At 41.4% G+C, this 18,113-nt stretch overlaps 1 protein-coding gene across 11 annotated transcripts in view; it reads right to left on the bottom strand.

Moving 5' to 3' along the window:
* DCAF1 (DDB1 and CUL4 associated factor 1) overlaps window positions 1-18,113 on the bottom strand; it is an 88,182-nt gene that overhangs the window by 11,919 nt on the left and 58,150 nt on the right. For all 11 annotated transcript variants that reach the window (XR_005200469.1, XR_005200472.1, XR_005200616.1 and 8 more), the window contains exons 12-21: window positions 17,533-17,657; window positions 14,928-16,191; window positions 13,790-13,988; window positions 13,232-13,314; window positions 12,316-12,400; window positions 6,557-6,790; window positions 5,429-5,522; window positions 4,764-4,868; window positions 4,431-4,504; window positions 3,819-3,920 (exon numbers count right to left, since the gene is read on the bottom strand). Coding sequence is in view for 8 of the 11 variants with exons in the window: in XM_037738993.1 (XP_037594921.1) it covers window positions 3,819-3,920; window positions 4,431-4,504; window positions 4,764-4,868; window positions 5,429-5,522; window positions 6,557-6,790; window positions 12,316-12,400; window positions 13,232-13,314; window positions 13,790-13,988; window positions 14,928-16,191; window positions 17,533-17,657 (2,365 nt within the window). In the remaining 3 variants the exon portion in view is untranslated. The remainder of the gene's footprint in view (window positions 1-3,818; window positions 3,921-4,430; window positions 4,505-4,763; window positions 4,869-5,428; window positions 5,523-6,556; window positions 6,791-12,315; window positions 12,401-13,231; window positions 13,315-13,789; window positions 13,989-14,927; window positions 16,192-17,532; window positions 17,658-18,113) is intronic.

The following is an 18,113-nucleotide window of genomic DNA, read 5'->3' as shown; positions in this document are numbered from 1 at the left end:
AAAAAAAAAAAAAAAAAAAAAAAAAAAAAAAGGCATTCAAATCTGATCCTAATAATTTGACAATTTATGAAACAAGTCATATTTTGCTAAATGCATAAATGTCTACTTTTTAAAAAATACTTTTTCTGTCCTTAAAAGCTATAGGTTCACTTCAGGGTCATAAATGCTTGTGTTTTTCTTTCCTCACTTGCAGAATCTAACTCAAGTTACATTTTAATTCTTTAGGAAAAAGAGCCTTTCAGAAATCATCACATTCAGCTCTGACCAGGTATGTATAATCAGTAAAGACTCTTACCATCTGTTTCTAGGCAGTGGAGAACACACAGGAAGCACGGCACACAGTGTGTCCCAGATTTCAAAATGGAGGAGAAAAGAGAGCATTATTCTTTTGTTGGTTTTTTCTTATAAATTTAAGGTTAACTATAATTAGCTAAAATGTATTGGCTTGTCAAAATCTAGGAACAATAATCAATTACTCATCTTTGGTTTGATAATTTTCCTAAAAGCCAAATCAAAGGTGAACTGAGTTCTAAAACCACAGACACCAGGCCAGGCACAGGGCTCATGCCTGTAATCCCAGCACTTTAGGAGGCCAAAGCAGATGGATCACCTGAGGTCAGGAGTTCAAGACCAACCTGGCTAACATGGTAAAACCCCATCTCTACTAAAAATACAGAATTAGCAAGGTGTGGTGATGCATGCCTATAATTCCAACTACTCAGGAGGCTGAGGCAGGAAAATTGCTTGAACCTGGGAGGCAGAGGTTGCAATGAGCTGAGATCACACCATTGCACTCCAGCCTGGAAGACAGAGTGAGATTCTATCTCAAAAAAAAAAGAACAAAACACAGATATCAAACTTCTAATAGATAATAATGAGCTTTAATAGGTGACTGGCTTATCTCTGCTTTCATCAAATGCCTGAAGACAGGGAGACTAGCAGCATTAGGAACCAAATATTGATGGCTGTCCCATACACTGGGTAGGTTTTCATTCATCGATACAGCTGTACCTTTCATCCTTTCCTCTTAATTTCCCAACTTATTTAAGCCTAAGGACAAAGGACAACTATTTTATGGCATGTCAATTATATCTCAATAAAGTTCTTTATGCTGGACCATTTTATTGGATGGCGGCTGACCATTCAGGCTGCTGAATTTATTTTGCGATGGTGAAAAGGCAAATTCAAAGGTGTTGGTCACAGGTGCCTGTAACCCTGAGCCATGTAAGTCATACCTGGAACATCTGAGAAGACCTGAGAACAGACATCCAGGCTAGGACAAAAGTTTGAATAGCAAATGATTCATAGGAAAATGAAAAGCCTCTAATTTTAAATCAGGTGAAGCTTACAAAGCAAAGTAAAACTAGAGACTGGTTTTCCTACAAAGAGAGTTTTTAAAAAATTCAAGCTGGCACACTGTGCACGAGAGGCAGTGGGAAGAAATCTCTCCCTTCTCTCTCCATCTCTCCATCTCTCATAACTCACATGAGCTTTTAGATACTGCTGGCTCCTCTTACTCATGAAACCAAGGTTCCTATAGAGCCCATATAGCTGAAAAGCAGTAAAGGAAAGCCCTTCTACACCGGAAAATCCTTGGCAGCAATTGGTGAAGTTGTTTCAAACTCTACAGCCTAATTATCCTTTACCAGGCCCTGAGGAAGGCTCTGTTCTGATCCCACAGTGGTCACCAGCTGCCCCCACACAAGAGTCTCCTCATTCTGCTCATAAGCCCATTTCTTCAGATCATTAATTATCTCTGAGCTCTAATAAAATGCATGCTTAGGCAGTCAGAACACTGAAGACCAAGAGAACACACACACGGGATTGCAGGTTGAGTCTCTGTTCTAGCTTTTTACCCAGGCATATTTAATCTAGGTATACTGTGTCACTTTTGATGTACAGGTGATAAAGTATTCAAAGGATCTGATTTACAGAACAAATGATATGCTCATAACCTGTAAAGCCCAACAGTAAAACACACAGCGAAATCTCAAACTAGTACAACAAAACACCCTTGCTTAGTCAGTACTAAGTCCTATTAGAGAAAAACATGGGTCCTTTGCCCTAGTATTAGACTTGCATCCTTACAAAATTACCATTTGCAAAAATAACCATTTTAAAAAATTCTTGCAATTAAAGAAATATTTTAAATGTAAGTAGAAGCTGTTTTGGAAGGATGCTAAGAGAAAGCTATTACATTAACCCTAATCATTGAGCATGATTTATCAAAAAGTAGGGGAGGGATGAGGGCAAGGGAGCTGTGGCAATGCAAACTGAGGTAGGTGTACTTCCCCTGGTCCTGTGATGTCACTGCTCTTCAACCAGAGCACCTCTGTGCTCTTAAAGAGGAGACAATGCTGGCTGGGCGCAGTGACTCACGCCTGTAATCCCAGCACTTTGGGAGGCTAAGGCAGGTGGTGAAACCCCATCTCTACTAAAAAAATATTTTAAAATTAGCTGGGTGTGGTGGCATGTGCCTATAATCCCAGCTATTCTGGAGTCTGACATAGGGAGAATCACTTGAACCCGGGAGGTGGAGGTTACAGTGAGCCGAGATCGTGCCATTGCACTCCACCCAGCCTGGGCAACAGGAGGAAATTTTCATCTCAAAAAAAAACAACGACGACAACAAAAAACACCAAGACTAAACAATAAGATAGTGGGGGAACAAACAGAAATGAACCCAAGATCTGGGAAAGAAAACATTTTTAGCTGCTTTAGTATCTGCAACAAGAGAAAGTCAAAACCTAGTCGTTCATTTTCAACTTTACAGTACTCACTCAGCAATAAATATTTCTCAGAAGACAAAAGAATCTGCACTGGAGAACATACTCTTGGAAAGAGAATGTGGTGTGAGCCCTGTAGGCTGGAAAAAATCTGCTGAAACTCAGAAGTTTGAGAAACTCTTCAGAACCTATACTGACATAGCACAAGGGCAAGTGCCTAGCATAATACAACCACAAATTGAAATTCCCTATGAAAACAAAATGCAAAGACTGAGGGACATAATACTATCTACCCACGTTTTATATATGTTTAATTTCTCAAAGCATCAAAATCTTATCTTTACCTGTAAGTTCAACTCTTACCCTAATAACAGACTGCTGTAAAACTGAGAAAATGCAAACCAGAATTTTATAAAGGTTAAGCCACTTCTACAATCCATCTCAGCAAAGTGACTGTTCTGTTTTTTATTGACATTGGGAATATAAAGGGATACTTATCTGAAACCAGAACAGGGCACAAAGAAATCTCTGAATGAAAATCAGAGACTGCTAGGATGAGTGTGGTGGCTCACACCTATACTCTATACTCCCAGTACTTTGAGAAGCTGAGGTGGGCAGATCATCTGAGGTCAGGAGTTCAACACCAACCTGACCAACATGGTAAAACCCAGTCTCTACTAAAAATAAAACTTAAAAAAAAAATAGGCATGGTGGTGGGTACCTGTAATTCCAGCTACTTGGGAGGCTGAGGCAGGGACATCACTTGAACCCAGGAGGCAGAGGCTGCAACAAGTCAAGACTGCACCATTGCACTCCAGCCTGGGCAACAAGAGCGAAACTTCTTTCTCAAAAATCAGAGATTGCTAAGCTTTAAATTGATCCACAAATAGAATGTACAGGATCATCATGTACTGGTGAAAATCCTGTAATAAAACTTCTGAGTTTCAGTGATCAGAGGTACATGACAGGCCTTATGAATATGGCAACAGGTAGCAAAGGTTGACTATACCTTTAAAACCTTCTACAGCAAAAAGCAGAGCATAACCTCTATTAAGCACTGTTCAGCAGAAAGAAACCTCAAAGACCACTGACCTGGTCCTCCTCTTCATCCTCATCCTCTGCCAGACGCTGCCTGCCCACTTCATACAGCCTGCATACTGTGTCCATGTTCAGGGCATCCATGCTGCCTTGATTCTGGAATAGAACACCCAGTGCACAAAGAGCAGTTAGTTTTCAGAAGGCCCACATCCACACCTCAGCCCTGACTAGTGTCCATGACCCTGGACCACTAATTATCAAAGCTTCTGATACCCCAAATTCTTGAGCTGACTCTGAAAATGTTATACCTAAGACACAAAAGGAAAGAAAAACAGAATGAAAAGACTCAAGCAGTGAGGGATCAGCACCCTTGGAATAAACCAGTCTTGCTCTAGTGAGAAATCCAGATTCCTCTGAGAAAGGGATGACACCATGAGTGCAGAAAAAATGGAGAGAGGACACTCTAAGCTGTGTTATATTGTGATTTTCTTATTCTCTTTATACAGTACATCTCCCAAGACCAATCAAATGAATAGGTTATTAATAATCTACCTTCAGGAATGTATTGACTTTACATCTTATATCAGACAAAATGTCTGTAGTACAACTTAAAAATTATCCTAAACATCAGAACAACAGAGCAGGGCCTCTGCAAGCTCCCTTTACCTCAATGACAGCAAGATAGCAGTCTTTGGTGTCTGTACAGAGGTCAAAGATGTTCCGTTTTACATCAATGGTTGCTAGAAAATAGAATGTGAGAAGGTTTGGGATTAGATTAGTACTGTGATCTTAAAACCTACTTTTCTGAGTCATGGCATCAAAAAAAAAAAAAAAAAACCTGCTTTTCCTCTAAAGGAATTCAGGATGATTGCTCAAAATTATTTCCATAACTCCTCCGTTTTTCAATAGAAAAGTACAGGCCTCCCAGAAAATGAAGCCTCGTAAATAAGAAACACCAAAACATGACAAAATGATCAATGTCTGTCCCTTCCTGCTTACCTATAGGTTTGTAGTCAGTTGCATTAAATGTTCGGAAAGATGACCCAAAGGGGCTTTTCATCCTCTCTTCCATTAAGTCATCTTCATCATCTGCCTGCAACATAGCTTGAGGGGGGAGAGGAGGAGAAAGCACTATTAAGAATCATAAACATCCCCTCTTCAGAAATGCAGAAAATGTTAATGGCCAATAAAGACAATCTACTTGTATATAGGTTTACATACAAATTCCCTTGTACATAAATCTACTCTGCATCTAGTTAGCTCCTCTCAGAGCATCTTCCTTGCATATCCCATCTATTATTACAAATATCCTCAGCTTCTCATCTACCTCCAAGAAGTGTTACAGTACTTACAAGGCTTACAACACCACAAGAGGACAAGTGCACAGGTCTTAAGTTCGTAATGTGATACACTGGAAAATACTGCATGAAGTTTCTTTCCATACAAGATTTCCTTATTATCTTCAAAGTCAGTTGCCTTTCGCCCTAAATCAACCTTATTTTCATCTCCTTTGTCACAATTTGTACTATAAATTTTTTATCTTTTATGTTACAACTTTCAAATGCTTTCCAATTCACAAGTGAGAGATGGTTCCAAAAAGGAAGTATTAAATTAAGTGAAGGGGTAGAGGAGAGGGAAAGAGAATGAAGGATAAGGTTTATTACCTCCATACATCACTGTTCCTGTGTGATTGAACACCACGCGACACTGATCCAGAGCAGGAACAGTATGCAAAAGATGAAAAGTTCGAAGGTCCCACTAGAAGTGGAATGGTCAAGGAAAACTGTTTTACACAAAACTTATCTCATGGAAGGAAATTTTAAAATATCACTTTTTTCCCTCTGCCAGGTATAGTCAATGAGATCGGCTGGGCGCGATGGCTCACGCCTATAATCCTAGCACTTTGGGAGGTCAAGGTGGGTGGATCACCTGAGGTCAAGAGTTCAAGACCAGCCTGGCCATCATGGTGAAACCCTATCTTAAAAAAAAAAAAAGAAAAAAAAAAAAAAGTCAATGAGATTAAGGTGAAACAAATACATGTAGAATGCGTATTACTGAATGTCTCTGAAAATACCCTAGGGTATCCTCATATACATGAAGGCTTTATGAGCTCTTTTCCTCCCAACAGTAGTATTTCATTTTCCTCTTATGTGGCAACTGATTTATTTATTATTTATTTATTTATTTATTTATTTATTTTGAGACAGAGTCTTGCTCTGTCACCCAGGCTATAGTGCAGTGGCACGACCTCGGCTCATGGCATCCTCCGCCGCCCAGGTTCACACGATTCCCCTACCTCAGCCTCCTGAGTAGCTGGGACTACAGGTGCCAGCCACCACGCCCAGCTAATTATTTTGTATTTTAGTAGCGACAGGGTTTCACCATGTTGGCCAGAGTGGTCTCGATTTCCTGACCTCGTGATCTGCCTGCCTTGGCCTCTCAAAGTGTTAGGATAACAGGCGCGAGCCACCATGCCCAGCAGGCAACTGATTTTTATAGAGCAAAAGTAAAATCCTTCTGAAGACAGATAAAAGCTAATTCAATTGGAGAATTGGGAAGTAGAAAACTGGTCACTCTTATCAAATACATAGAAAACATGCTACTGAAAGTTGTAAGTAGTTACTAACTTTGGCAACAGTGCTTTGGAGATTTCACTAACATTTCAAACCAAAGGACAGGTACCATATTATTACCAGTGTGGATACTTAAACCAGGTATTGGTGGAGAGATAAAACAAATTATTCCTGCACAACCAACCAGACAAGAAGGTAAGACACGAGTGTAAAGGATACAATCTCAGTATTAATGATCACCTCCAGCCCATTCGGATGGAAAACACCACTGATGTTCATATTAAACTTGTCAAATTTGTGGATGGCCTGTGCAGAGCGGACATCCCAGAGGACGCCATCATTTAAGACAAGATCATCTGTAGGATTAAAGGTGGCACAGTTCCTCTTGTAGTTGTTGGCAAGATCTGGGTTAAACAGAGTCAACAGCTTGTTGCCAGTCTGAATATCATAAATCTTTAGAGAAGAAGGGGTAGGAAGAGAAAAATCAGACCAATCCATCCATTGACAAATTTAGAGAGAAAATGTGCAAAGTAGTTTCTAAGATTAACACAGAAATTCTCCATATGGATCAATGATTACCACCGAATACTCCTGAAGGGTTACTTTTCGGAGAAAGGCATCAATGAAACATCCTTTTCTCCTTAAAAATCTCCCAATGTACATATTTTAGCCCCGCCATATTAAAAGTTTCCAAAGTCTATATAATGTACAATCCATGCAGAGACCAGATCTTTCTCATCAGCTTATAGACAGGCATGCTGTAATATTTCCAATCTTTAAAAAAAAAAAAAATTCTTCGTTAATACAGGAACAAATAAGGAGACACCACGAGGAAACAATCAAACAAATCCAGATCATGAGAAAAGAAAACTGTCCTGGTCTCTTCAAAAGTCACTGTCATGAAAACTGGAAAAATGGTTCTTGGCTTTAAAACACTAGTAAGTCCTAACAACCAAATGTAATATGTGAATCTTGGCTGGATCCTGGTTGATTAAAAAACTGAAACCAAACACATCAGGAATAATTGAGAAAACTGAGTGAGTATGGACGGGATATTAGATGATTATTTAGGGGATTACAAATTTTCTTAGATTTAATAACAGTGTGATTGTGAAATAAATGTCATTGTTAGGAGACACATGCTGTAAGACAGCCGTAAAATGTCATGATGCTTGCAATTTTCAAATGGTTCAGAAAAACACATTTACATAAAAAATATGGCAAAATACCAAATTGATAAATCTAGGTAGTAGGTATATGAACTATTCTTTTCATTTCTTTGTATATTTGAACATTTTCAAATGAAAAGTTGAGGGGGAAAATCTCCCCCCAACACACTTTTTCTTTTTCCTTCCAGACCTATGTGAAGTTATTTACTGATAGGTTTAATCATTTATTGTAACAGGGAGAGCCTTATACCTTAATTACATTTGGTAATAGGAAAAAGTATTGACTGAGCCTGAATTCCTGTTGTGGAAGTAGAGATTGCAAGGTACCTTCTTTATTACTTGACCTTGTTGACTTTTTTATTTAAGTTCCAGGATACATGTGCAGAATGTGCACATTTGTTGCACAGGTATACATGTGCCATGGTGGTTTGCTGCATCTATCAACTCGTCATCTAGGTTTTAAGCCCCGCCTGCATTAGGTATTTGTCCTAATGCTCTCCTCCCCTAGCCCGCCACCCCCAAACTGGTCCCAGTGTGTGATGTTCCCCTCCCTGTGTCCATGTGTTCTCATTGTTCAACTCCCACTTATGAGTGAGAACATGTGGTGTTTGGTTTTCTGTTTCTGTGTTAGTTTGCTGAGGATGACATCTTCTAGCTTTATCCATGTCCCTGCAAAGGACATGACCTCATTCCTTTTTATGACTGCATAGTATTCCATGGTTTATATGTACCACATTTTCTTTATCTAGTCTATCATTGATAAGCATTTGGGTTGGTTCCATGTCTTTGCTATTGTAAATAGTGCTGCAGTAAACATACATATGCATGTGTCTTTAAAGTAGAATGATTTATATTCCTTTGGGTATATACCAGTAATGGGATTGCTGGGTCAAATGGTATTTCTGGTTCTAGATCCTTGAGTAATCACCGTACTGTCTTCCATAATGGTTGAACTAATTTACATTCCCATCAACAGTATAAAAACATTCCTATTTCTCCACAGCCTTACCAGCATCTATTGTTTCTTGACTTTTTAATAATTGCCATTCTGACTGTTATGAGATAGTATCTCATTGCGGTGGTTTTTTGTTTTTGTTTTTTGAGACAGTCTCACTCTGTCACCCAGTATGGAGTGCAGCGAGTGGCATGATCTCAGCTCACTGCAACCTCCACCTCCTGGGTTCAAGTGATTCTCCTGCCTCAGCCTCCTGAGTAGCTGGGACTACAGGCCCACGGCACCATGCTCAGCTAATTTTTTTGTTTTTAGTAAAGATGGGGTTTCACCATGTCGGCCAGGCTTGTCTCGAACTCCTGACCTCAGGTGATCCGCCTGCCTCGACCTCCCAAAGTGCTGGGATTACAGGCATGAGCCACTGCTCCCCACCCTCATTTGCATTTCTCTAATCATCAGTGATGTTGAGCTTTTTTTCATATGTTTTTTGGCCACATAAATGTCTTTTTGAGAATTGTCTGTTCATATCCTTTCCCCATTTTTTGATGGAGTTGTTTTTTTCTTGTAAATTTGTTTAAGACTGTGGATATTAGACTTTTGTCAGATGGACAGATTGCAAAAATTTTCTCCCATTCTGCAGGCTGCCTGTTCACTCTCATGATAGTTTCTTTTGCTGTGCAGAAACTCTTTAGTTTAATTAAATCCCAGTTGTCAATTTTGGCTTTTGTTGCAATTGCTTTCGGTGTTCTCATCATGAAGTTTTTGCCCATGTCTATGTCCTAAATGGTATTGCCCAGGTTTTCTTCTAGGGTTTTTATGGTTTTGGGTTTTACATTTAAGTCTTTAATCTGTCTTGAGTTAATTTTTACATAAGGTATAAGGAAGGCGTCCAGTTTGTTTTCTGCATATGGCTAGCCAGTTTTCCCAACACCATTTATTAAAAAGGGAATCCTTTCCCCATTGCTTACGTTTGTCTGGTTGTCAAAGAGGAAACCTGCCCTTTACCACTTCATATCCCTCCCTCAAGCTAGTACCCTACTTTTCTGCTTCATTTTTCAGTAAAACAGTTCAAAAAAATTATCCATATTGTGTGTCCATTTCTCCCTTGTTCTCATGAACCAATTCTAACAAGGTTATTGCCCCACCAGTGTACAGAGTTTTTGTTGTTGTTTTTGAGTCCGGGTCTCTCTCTCTCTCTCTCCCTCTCTCTCTCTGTCACCCAGGCTGCAGTGCAATGCTATGAACAGTTAACCACAGCCTCAACCTCCTGGGCTCAAAGTGATCCTCCCACCTCAGCCTCCCAAGTACCTAAGACTACAGGTTCGCATCATAGCACCCAGCTAATTTTCTTTTTTTGTAGAGGCAGGGGTCTCACTCTGTTGCCCAGGCTGGTCTCAGACTCTCACCTCAACCTCCGAACTATTTCTTGACATGATTAACACATTGTTCAATCAAAGATCACCTCTCAGTTCTCAGCTTATACAACTCATTAGCAGTTTCTGATCCAGCTGATCAAACCTTCCTTGAAGCACAGTCTTCCCTTGGCTCTTAGGACACTTTTTTTTTGAGACACAGTCTTGCTCTGTTGCCCAAGCTGGAGGGCAGTGGTGTGATCTCAGCTCACTGCAACCTCCACCTCCCAAGTTCAAGTGATTCTTCTGCCTCAGCCTCCTGAGTAGCTGGGACTACAGGCACATGTCACCACGCCCAGCTGATTTTTGTATTTTTAGTAGAGACAGGGTTTCACCATAATGGCCAGGAGAGTCTCAAATTCCTGACCTTGTGATCCACCTGCCTCAGCCTCCCAAAGAGCTGGGATTACAGACGTGAGTCACCGTGTCCAGCCAGCACTGTCTCCTCTTTAAGAGCACAGAGGTGCTCTGGATGAAGAGCAGTGGCATCACAGGACCTGGGGAAGTACACTTACCTCAGTTCGCATTGCCACAGCTCTCTTGCCCGCATCCTTCCCCTACTTTTTGATAAATCATGCTCAATGATTAGGGCTAATGTAATAGCTTTCTCTTAGCGTCCTTCCAAAACAGCTTATACTCACAAAGTGCTGGGATTACAAGCGTGAGCCACCACACTCCCAGCTGGGCACCTCTTTCTCTCAGGGTTCCATTCTGCCTTACTGGTCACTATATTTGATTTCCTTCCCAAGTTCCTCATCTGGCAACTCCTAAATACTGGCACATGCCAGGGTTCTATGACTCACAACTCTTCTCTAGTCTCCTTGATGATCTCAGATAAGTTTGTGGCTCTAAATACAATCAGCTGGGGACAGTAACTCATGCCTGTAATCCCAACACTTTGGGAGACCAAGGAAGGTGGATCACTTGAATTCAGGAGTTCAAGACCAGCCTGGGCAACGTGGGAAGACCCTGTCTCTACAAAAATACAAAAAAAAATAGCCATGTGTGATGGTGCACACCTGTAGTCCCAGCTACTCAGGAGGCTGAGCTAAGAGGATTGCTTGAGTCCAGGCAGTCAAGGCTGTGGTGAGCTGTGATCCTGCCACTGCACTGCAGCCTGGGCAACAGAGCAAGACTCGTCTCAAAAATAAATAAATAAATACTATCAATATGTGAATAAGTCTCACATTTATATTTCTCAACCCACACCTCTCTTCTGAACTCCCAATTTTTTGTTGTTTTTGTTTTCAGAGACAGGGTCTCACTCACTTGCTCAGGCTGGAGTACAGTGACATAATCACAGCTCACAGCAGCCTTCAACTCATGGGCTCAAGTACCCCTCCCACCTCAGCTTCCTGAGTAGCTGGGACCAAAGGCATGTGCCACCAAGCCCAGCCAATTTTATTTTGTGCAGAGATGAGGAAAGTCTCTCTACGTTGCCCAGGCTGGTCGAACTCCTGGCCTCAAGTGATCCTCCCACCTCAGCCTCCCAAAGCGCTGAGATTACAGGCACAAGCCACTACACCCGCAACTCCCAACTTTTGTATTCAATCCCTATTCTCTACTTGAATGTCTAACAGAATGTCAAACTTCATGTGTCCAAAATCCCTGAGCCAAGGCCCCTTCTTTCTCCCAGCCTCTACCAGGCCTACCCAGGCCCAAACCCATAGTTCCTCTCATGTGTCAGGTGGTACATCACCCTCTCCAACCTGGAAGGCTGCTCTTGCTTCTCTCACAAAAACCTTAGTCATACTTTAAGAACTTTACATCCACGCATGTATCCTCTACTCACCCTCCAGTGTCTTCATTTCACTCAAAAGAAAAGCTGAAGGCCCTAACTACCACCTGCAAGATGTTACTGGATATGGGCCCCTCACTGACCTCAGCTCTTACCCTCCTCTCCTCCCACCTCCCAAGCGAGGGCTTTTCCCTTGCCATTTCCTGTGCCTTGCACTGTTCCTCCAGGTATCTTCCTGAACCTCACATTTCCTTCAAGGCTCTGCTTAAACACTACCCCATCAGTGATGCTGTCTACCCCAGATAAAAGAGAAGTCTCCCCACACCACCAACAAGCATTTCTTACCTCTTACCCTGCTTTCATTTTCTCTGCAATACTTACCACCTAAATTTACCATATATTTGATTCTTTATTGTCTCCCCAGTGAGGGTCCATAAAGGCAGGACTTCATTTCTAATCTAAAACTAAGAATTAAAAAATATCTGCAGTGCTAATGACATCCTTCTCAATGTCACATTTAGCCCTTATACATTTTTCCCATACAGCTCAGAACTATGTTATCATACTTTGAGATTGTAACTGAAAGGAATATCATTGAGTAACTTTTATTTGCCCAAAGAACTTAGGTCCCCACATTCTACCAAGAAGATTTCAGTATGAACAAACAGGCATAATCAGCTTGAAAACAGTGGTTCTTAAGTACTTACGTGGGCGATGTCGCCTTTTGTGCCGATGACTCGATCCTGGGAGTGCTTGCTGAACTCAACATAGTGATCTTCTGTGAAGGAATGCCTATGGACAAACAACAGGAGCACTGAAGTGACAGACATTGAGGACATATTCCTGCAACCAACTGAAATATGGGTGACCCCCAGACTCTTGCACAATCACACTCACCTAAAGATCCTGGACTCCCAAAGAGGAAATAATCATACACTTAGATTAAAAAGAAAATTCCTTCTATCAGTTTGTCCAAGCAGACAAAATAAAATGAATGGGAATTCCTTACAGAAATGACAAATAGCGCACATGTGTCTTTGAAACATGAAGCAAAGGGGCCGGCATGGTAGCTTACTCCTATAATCCCAGCATTTTGGGAGGCTGAGGCAAGTGGGTCACCTGAGCTCAAGAGTTCGAGACCACCCTGGGCAACATGTTGAAACCCTATCTCTACCAAAAATGCAAAACATTAGCCAGGTGTGGCAGCACACGCCTGTGGCCCCAGCTATTCAGCAGGCTGAGGTGGAAGAATCACTTAAGCCTGGGAGGCAGAGGTTGCAGTGGGTCATGCTTGTGCCACTGCACTCCAACCTGACAAAGTGAGATGCCGTCTCAAAAAGAGAAAGAAAGAAGAGTGCAATGTCCTATGTGAACATGGGAAAATACATAAATTCTGGGTCAGGGTCTTCTGCATAATAATGTACATACCTCATAAAAATACCTAGGAATTAAGAAAGATAACATCTTATTATTAAACATGAGTCTCAGATGAGGAAGAGAGAAGTTAACAATAACTGACAGCATTCCTCTTTCCTCAAAAGGCTTCCAGTCTAAGAACCAAATGAAGGGGATATTTAACTAGGCAAATAAAGCACAGATTAGGATCCAAAAGCAGATACATACTTCATATCAAATACTGATTTCATTCCCCAAAGTGCAGACAAAGGCTGGCTCCAAGTAGCAGACGTCAGCAGCAGGGACCCATCCTAAAAGAAAAAGGTCCAAGGTGGGTAACCATGCATGTACATGCATGTAGATATCACTACCTATCATTAGCATTTTTAAATATATGCATAAAAATGTTGTTGAATTAAAGAGAAAATTTTAAAACCCCCAGAAACCAAGAAATGGTCAGAAGCCACTAGGATTTGAATGTATATAACTATAATGTCCTAGAAAATAACTATAGAGAATGTTAAATTCTACTGAACTAACCACAAAAATAGAAAAGTTAAAAAGGAGGGGGGAAAAATGAGAAGATGCCAAAGATGGTTCCTTTCTTCCTAATAACTCTGCCATATTCCTCAGTCTCCATCTGAAATATGAGCCAACCTCAACTAGACTTTCTAGTTGATGACTCATTTAAAACAGAGAGCTCAATAAAGAGTAAGTCTCCTTTACTCTAGTTCATCAATTTATCTTAGAAGAATGACTGAGAGCATCCTAGGAAGGAACCCTTACCCTGGAAGGTTCAAGATGTGTAATGGCTGAGTTGTGACAGTTATAGCTGGCCTCCTCCTGTCCACTAAACACGTTATAGAGCTTCAGCTGCCCTGTGCAGGTGCCAAGCATCAGGAACCGCTCCCGTGCTGAGAATGCACAACAGGTGAAGCCACTCTCATCTTCATTGGCTTCCCGGAACACTGAAATAGGACGGAATCTAAGCAAAAAAAGACAGAATCAGAGGCAAAGAATATGCAGGGACTCAGAAAAAGCAAACTGCTGGGATGGAAGAAAAAGCACAGAGCAGTAATATTTCAAATGGGTTCTTCCAAAATCACAGTGACCTTCACTGCTTTTTATTTGAAATAAGAAAAAGATTTCCACTTACAAATTTAAATAACAAAAATTCCCATGTTTAGGCCAGATGCAGTGGCTCACGCCTGTAATCCCAGCACTTTAGGAGGCTGAGGTGAGCGGTAGTCAGGAATTCAAGACCAGCCTGGCCAACATGGTAAAACTCCATCTCTACTAAAAATACAAAAATTAGCTAGATGTGGTGGTGCCTGCCTGTAATCGCAGCTACTCAGGAGGCTGAGGCAGGAGAATCGCTTGAACCTGGGAGGCAGAGGTTTAAGTGAGCCAAGACTGCACCACTGTACTCCATCCTAGGCAACAGAGAGAGACTCCATCTCAAAAACAAGAAAAAAATTCCCATGTTTAAAACCTGAGATCCCATAACCTTTACTCCAGCCTAGGCAACAGAGAGAGACTCCGTCTTGAAAAGAAGAAAAAAATTCCCGTGTTTAAAACCTGACATCCCATAACCTTTATGTAAGATTTGTCAAGAATCAGAACAGGAAGCAATTTGTACCAGCACAAGTTTGGAAGCTTCCTTATGGACAGTAATTTCTACATTCTAGAAAATATACTAGTTGAGAAAGTATATTGATACACAGGATTGTATCAATATACTGCCAATGAGCACATAAGGAACCCATGGTCGATAAAGGGTGATACAACTACATTGTTCCTGTATTATATACAAAGTGACAATCAGTGGTATTTCAGGCCAACTATGCTGATAGGGCCCAAACAGTTTGATTTACATAAAAGAATCATTCCAATTCCCAGGGAGTAAGAAGGGGCCTCTTCTTACCTGCTAAAGATAAGGTGCCTATCAAAGCATCCACCATCCACCCCTCCATACTTTGGAAACGATGCCCTGCGGTTTAGCCTTGAGGTAAAGTTTATTGGCGCTTGCCGCCTCTGTTTTGGCTCAGGACATTGGTGAGGAGTAAAGAGAGAGAAAGGTGGGCAGGTAGCAACTGGATTCTTGCAGCGAGCATGTTGTTCTCTAAGATATTCTGTGATTATACTGTCCAGCTTAGGTGGGGAAGGAAGATGTCTGTCCAGCTGCTTTTTTATGGCTGGGCTTTGGCCGTAGGCACCATGGTCCGACTTCTGCCGCAACACTCTGATTTTCCTGCCATTGCAGGGTGATGGCCTCTCTCTGATAAAACTGATCCTACCAATCAAAGGGGAGTTGCCTGCATAAGATGGGCCAGGCAGAGCTAGTGGACCCTGGGGGGGCCGTGACTGAGGATGGGCAGTGGGGGCAGAAGGGGCAGAGGGACCCACAGCAGCATGGGTACCTAGTCGAGTTGCAATGCCATTAGCGATACGAGGGGTTCGGGGAAGAGAGACAGGAGAAGCAGCAGCAGTGACTGGGGTAAAGGCAGAAGAATGGGAGGCAGCAGTCATGGGCAGGTCAGCCTCTTTTGTTAGCACAGTTGCTGTTTCTCCAAGCCCTTTAGAAATAAGATGGTTTCGTATCAACAAAAGCAGCTCTTTCTCAGGGAAGGAGATCCTTGACTGGGCAACAACATCTGCTTTCTGCAGTCGTGCTAGAGAAACATCAGTGCCAATCAGCAGTGGTTTTCCTGACACCCGTTCAATGAGTTCAGCAGCATACTTGCAGAACTTGACATGGTCACTACGCTTGTCCTGCAGCACAGGCTCCTTCATCAGCTGCTGGATCTGGCAGCTGCTGAAAAGCGGCAGTTTACTGATGATCTGCCGGACAGTGCTACTGCGAGACAGGCCCACCAGGGCCTTGCAGGCCAGGGCCCGGATCTGGTCTGCATCTGTGATGGGCATCTTAATGGACAATAAGGACAGAAGCACCTTGATGCCATTGTTGGACTGAACCACGTTCCACATCTTGGCCAGGGTGTGCTCACTGTTTTTGGGGTTCTGAGGCAGCTTTCTCCGAGGAGTACCAGAGATAAATTTGCCAATACTGGATATTCGGTTATCCGGGCCACACACACAATTGATGATAATCTGAAGTGCTGACTTCTGAATTTCAGCATCATGGATGAAGAACTCACCCTCAGCCACTCCCAAAATAATGCTGATACCTAATGGGGAAAAAAATTATGTATCACTCATCATAAAACTAATAGCCAACTTCAATAGTTGCTCCAGAGTCAAAATTTGATGTTCCACTTTGTTTTACTTTAAAAAAACTGTTACTTTTGTAAAAACTGCAAGGAATTGTTTAAAGTACAATTAGTTCTACTGTAATGTATTTTTATGACATAATATCTCATATGCAGTTATTAAATAGGAAAATGATATAATAATTATGGAAAAGTCATCAAGCTTCATGTGCAATTTTTTCTGGTTTATTATTTATTTATTTATTTATTTTGAGGCAGAGTCTCACTCTGTCACCCAGGCTGGAGTGCCGTGGAGTGATCTTGGCTCACTGCAACCTCCACCTCCCAGGTTCCAGTGAATCTCTTGCCTCAGCCTCCTGAGTAGCTGGGATTACAGGCAACCGCCACCATGCCTGGCTAATTTTTGTGTTTTTCGTAGAGACAGGGTTTTGCCATGTTGGCCAGGCTGGTCTCAAACTCCTGACCTCAGGTGATCAGTCCGCCTTGGTCCCACAAAGTGCTGGGATTACAGACAAGAGCCACTGCACCTGGCCTTTCTGGTTGATTAATTTTAATTTTAATAAACTAAAACCTTAGGAAAGGAGAAAGCCCTCAGTTGGGCTGCTACTGTGGAAGCAGAACCCTTTCCACTGTATTTTAATAAAATTAAAAACAAATGCCTGCGTCTTAGTTCTATTCTGCATCTTGTCTCCAGTCACATGACTTCCCATGCTCACCCCAGCAGTGCCCTCATCAGCCTTGCTCTTAATAAAGCATATTATCAAAGTATATTTTCCTTTTTTTTTTTAATGTATGATTGTTTCTACCCATTTTGAGCTACCTGCCAATTACTGATTCAGGTTACAAAATTGCTTACTTTGTTATTTTCTCCCTTTTATTCCTGGAAAGCTATAAGTTTTTTACTATCTGCTTCAACTCATTTTTCCCACATATTTTTAGTGCAAAACTGTTCAGACTGTAAGCTTTCAGGAAAGCTATAATGTACCAGTATAGCAGAAATGCCAGTACTACTCAGAAAACCCAAGTTTACCAACATGACTCTCTTACATGAATCTATGTGGTGCTACATTTGCAATTTTTTTAATTAGTTCATATTCTGCTGAATGGTACTCCTTACAAAGGACAATCAGTCCCCCTCTACTACTTTTTGTTCTAAAATCCCAAAATTAGGTCAGGCAAGTAACCATAACCAGAGTAAAAAAAAAAAAAAAAAAAAAAAAAAAAAAAAAAAAAAAAAAAAAAAAAAAAAAAAAAAAAATCCAGATCAAGAAACAACAAAAATGGCAAAGTACAACCTACCTACGGTAGAGACTGTAGATCCAGCCTCATCCAACACGTCCACTGACTCTGCTAACTGGAGCTGGATTTTTGGCACCACAGTAAGAATAGCCAGGACATCCAAAGCAAAGCGCACAGTATCATTCCTGGACAGGAAGAATAATTAGTCAAAGGGAAACTAGAATAAAGCCACAAGAAACAAGAGAAACAGAGAGAAACAGACAGACACACACACACACACACACACACACCCGCTACGAGTGTGACGTATCTCAAGCTGTGGCATCAAGAGAGGATTTTATAGTCACCATGACATTATTTCCAAAAAATAAGCAATGGAATTTTTACCTATCAAATTTCTAAGATAAAAACACATAGAATAATAATCCTTTCATCCTAGTGAAAATATACAGAGACACATTCTCTCAAAGTTTTGGTGAGAGCAGAAATCACCACATTCTTTCTGGAAAGTAATCTGGAGGTCAGGCACGGTGGCTCATGGCTATAATCCCAACACTTTAGGAAGCCAAGGTGGGAAGATCACTTGAGCCCAGGAGTTTGAGACCAGACTGGGCAACATGGTGAAGCCACGTCTCTACAAA

Source organism: Cebus imitator, unplaced genomic scaffold (assembly GCF_001604975.1).
Source record: "Cebus imitator isolate Cc_AM_T3 unplaced genomic scaffold, Cebus_imitator-1.0 Scaffold0, whole genome shotgun sequence".
In the NCBI taxonomy this organism is placed as follows: Eukaryota; Metazoa; Chordata; class Mammalia; order Primates; family Cebidae; genus Cebus; species Cebus imitator.
The sequence above is the reverse complement of the archived record's forward strand: the minus strand, read 5'-3'. Positions and strand labels throughout refer to the sequence as shown.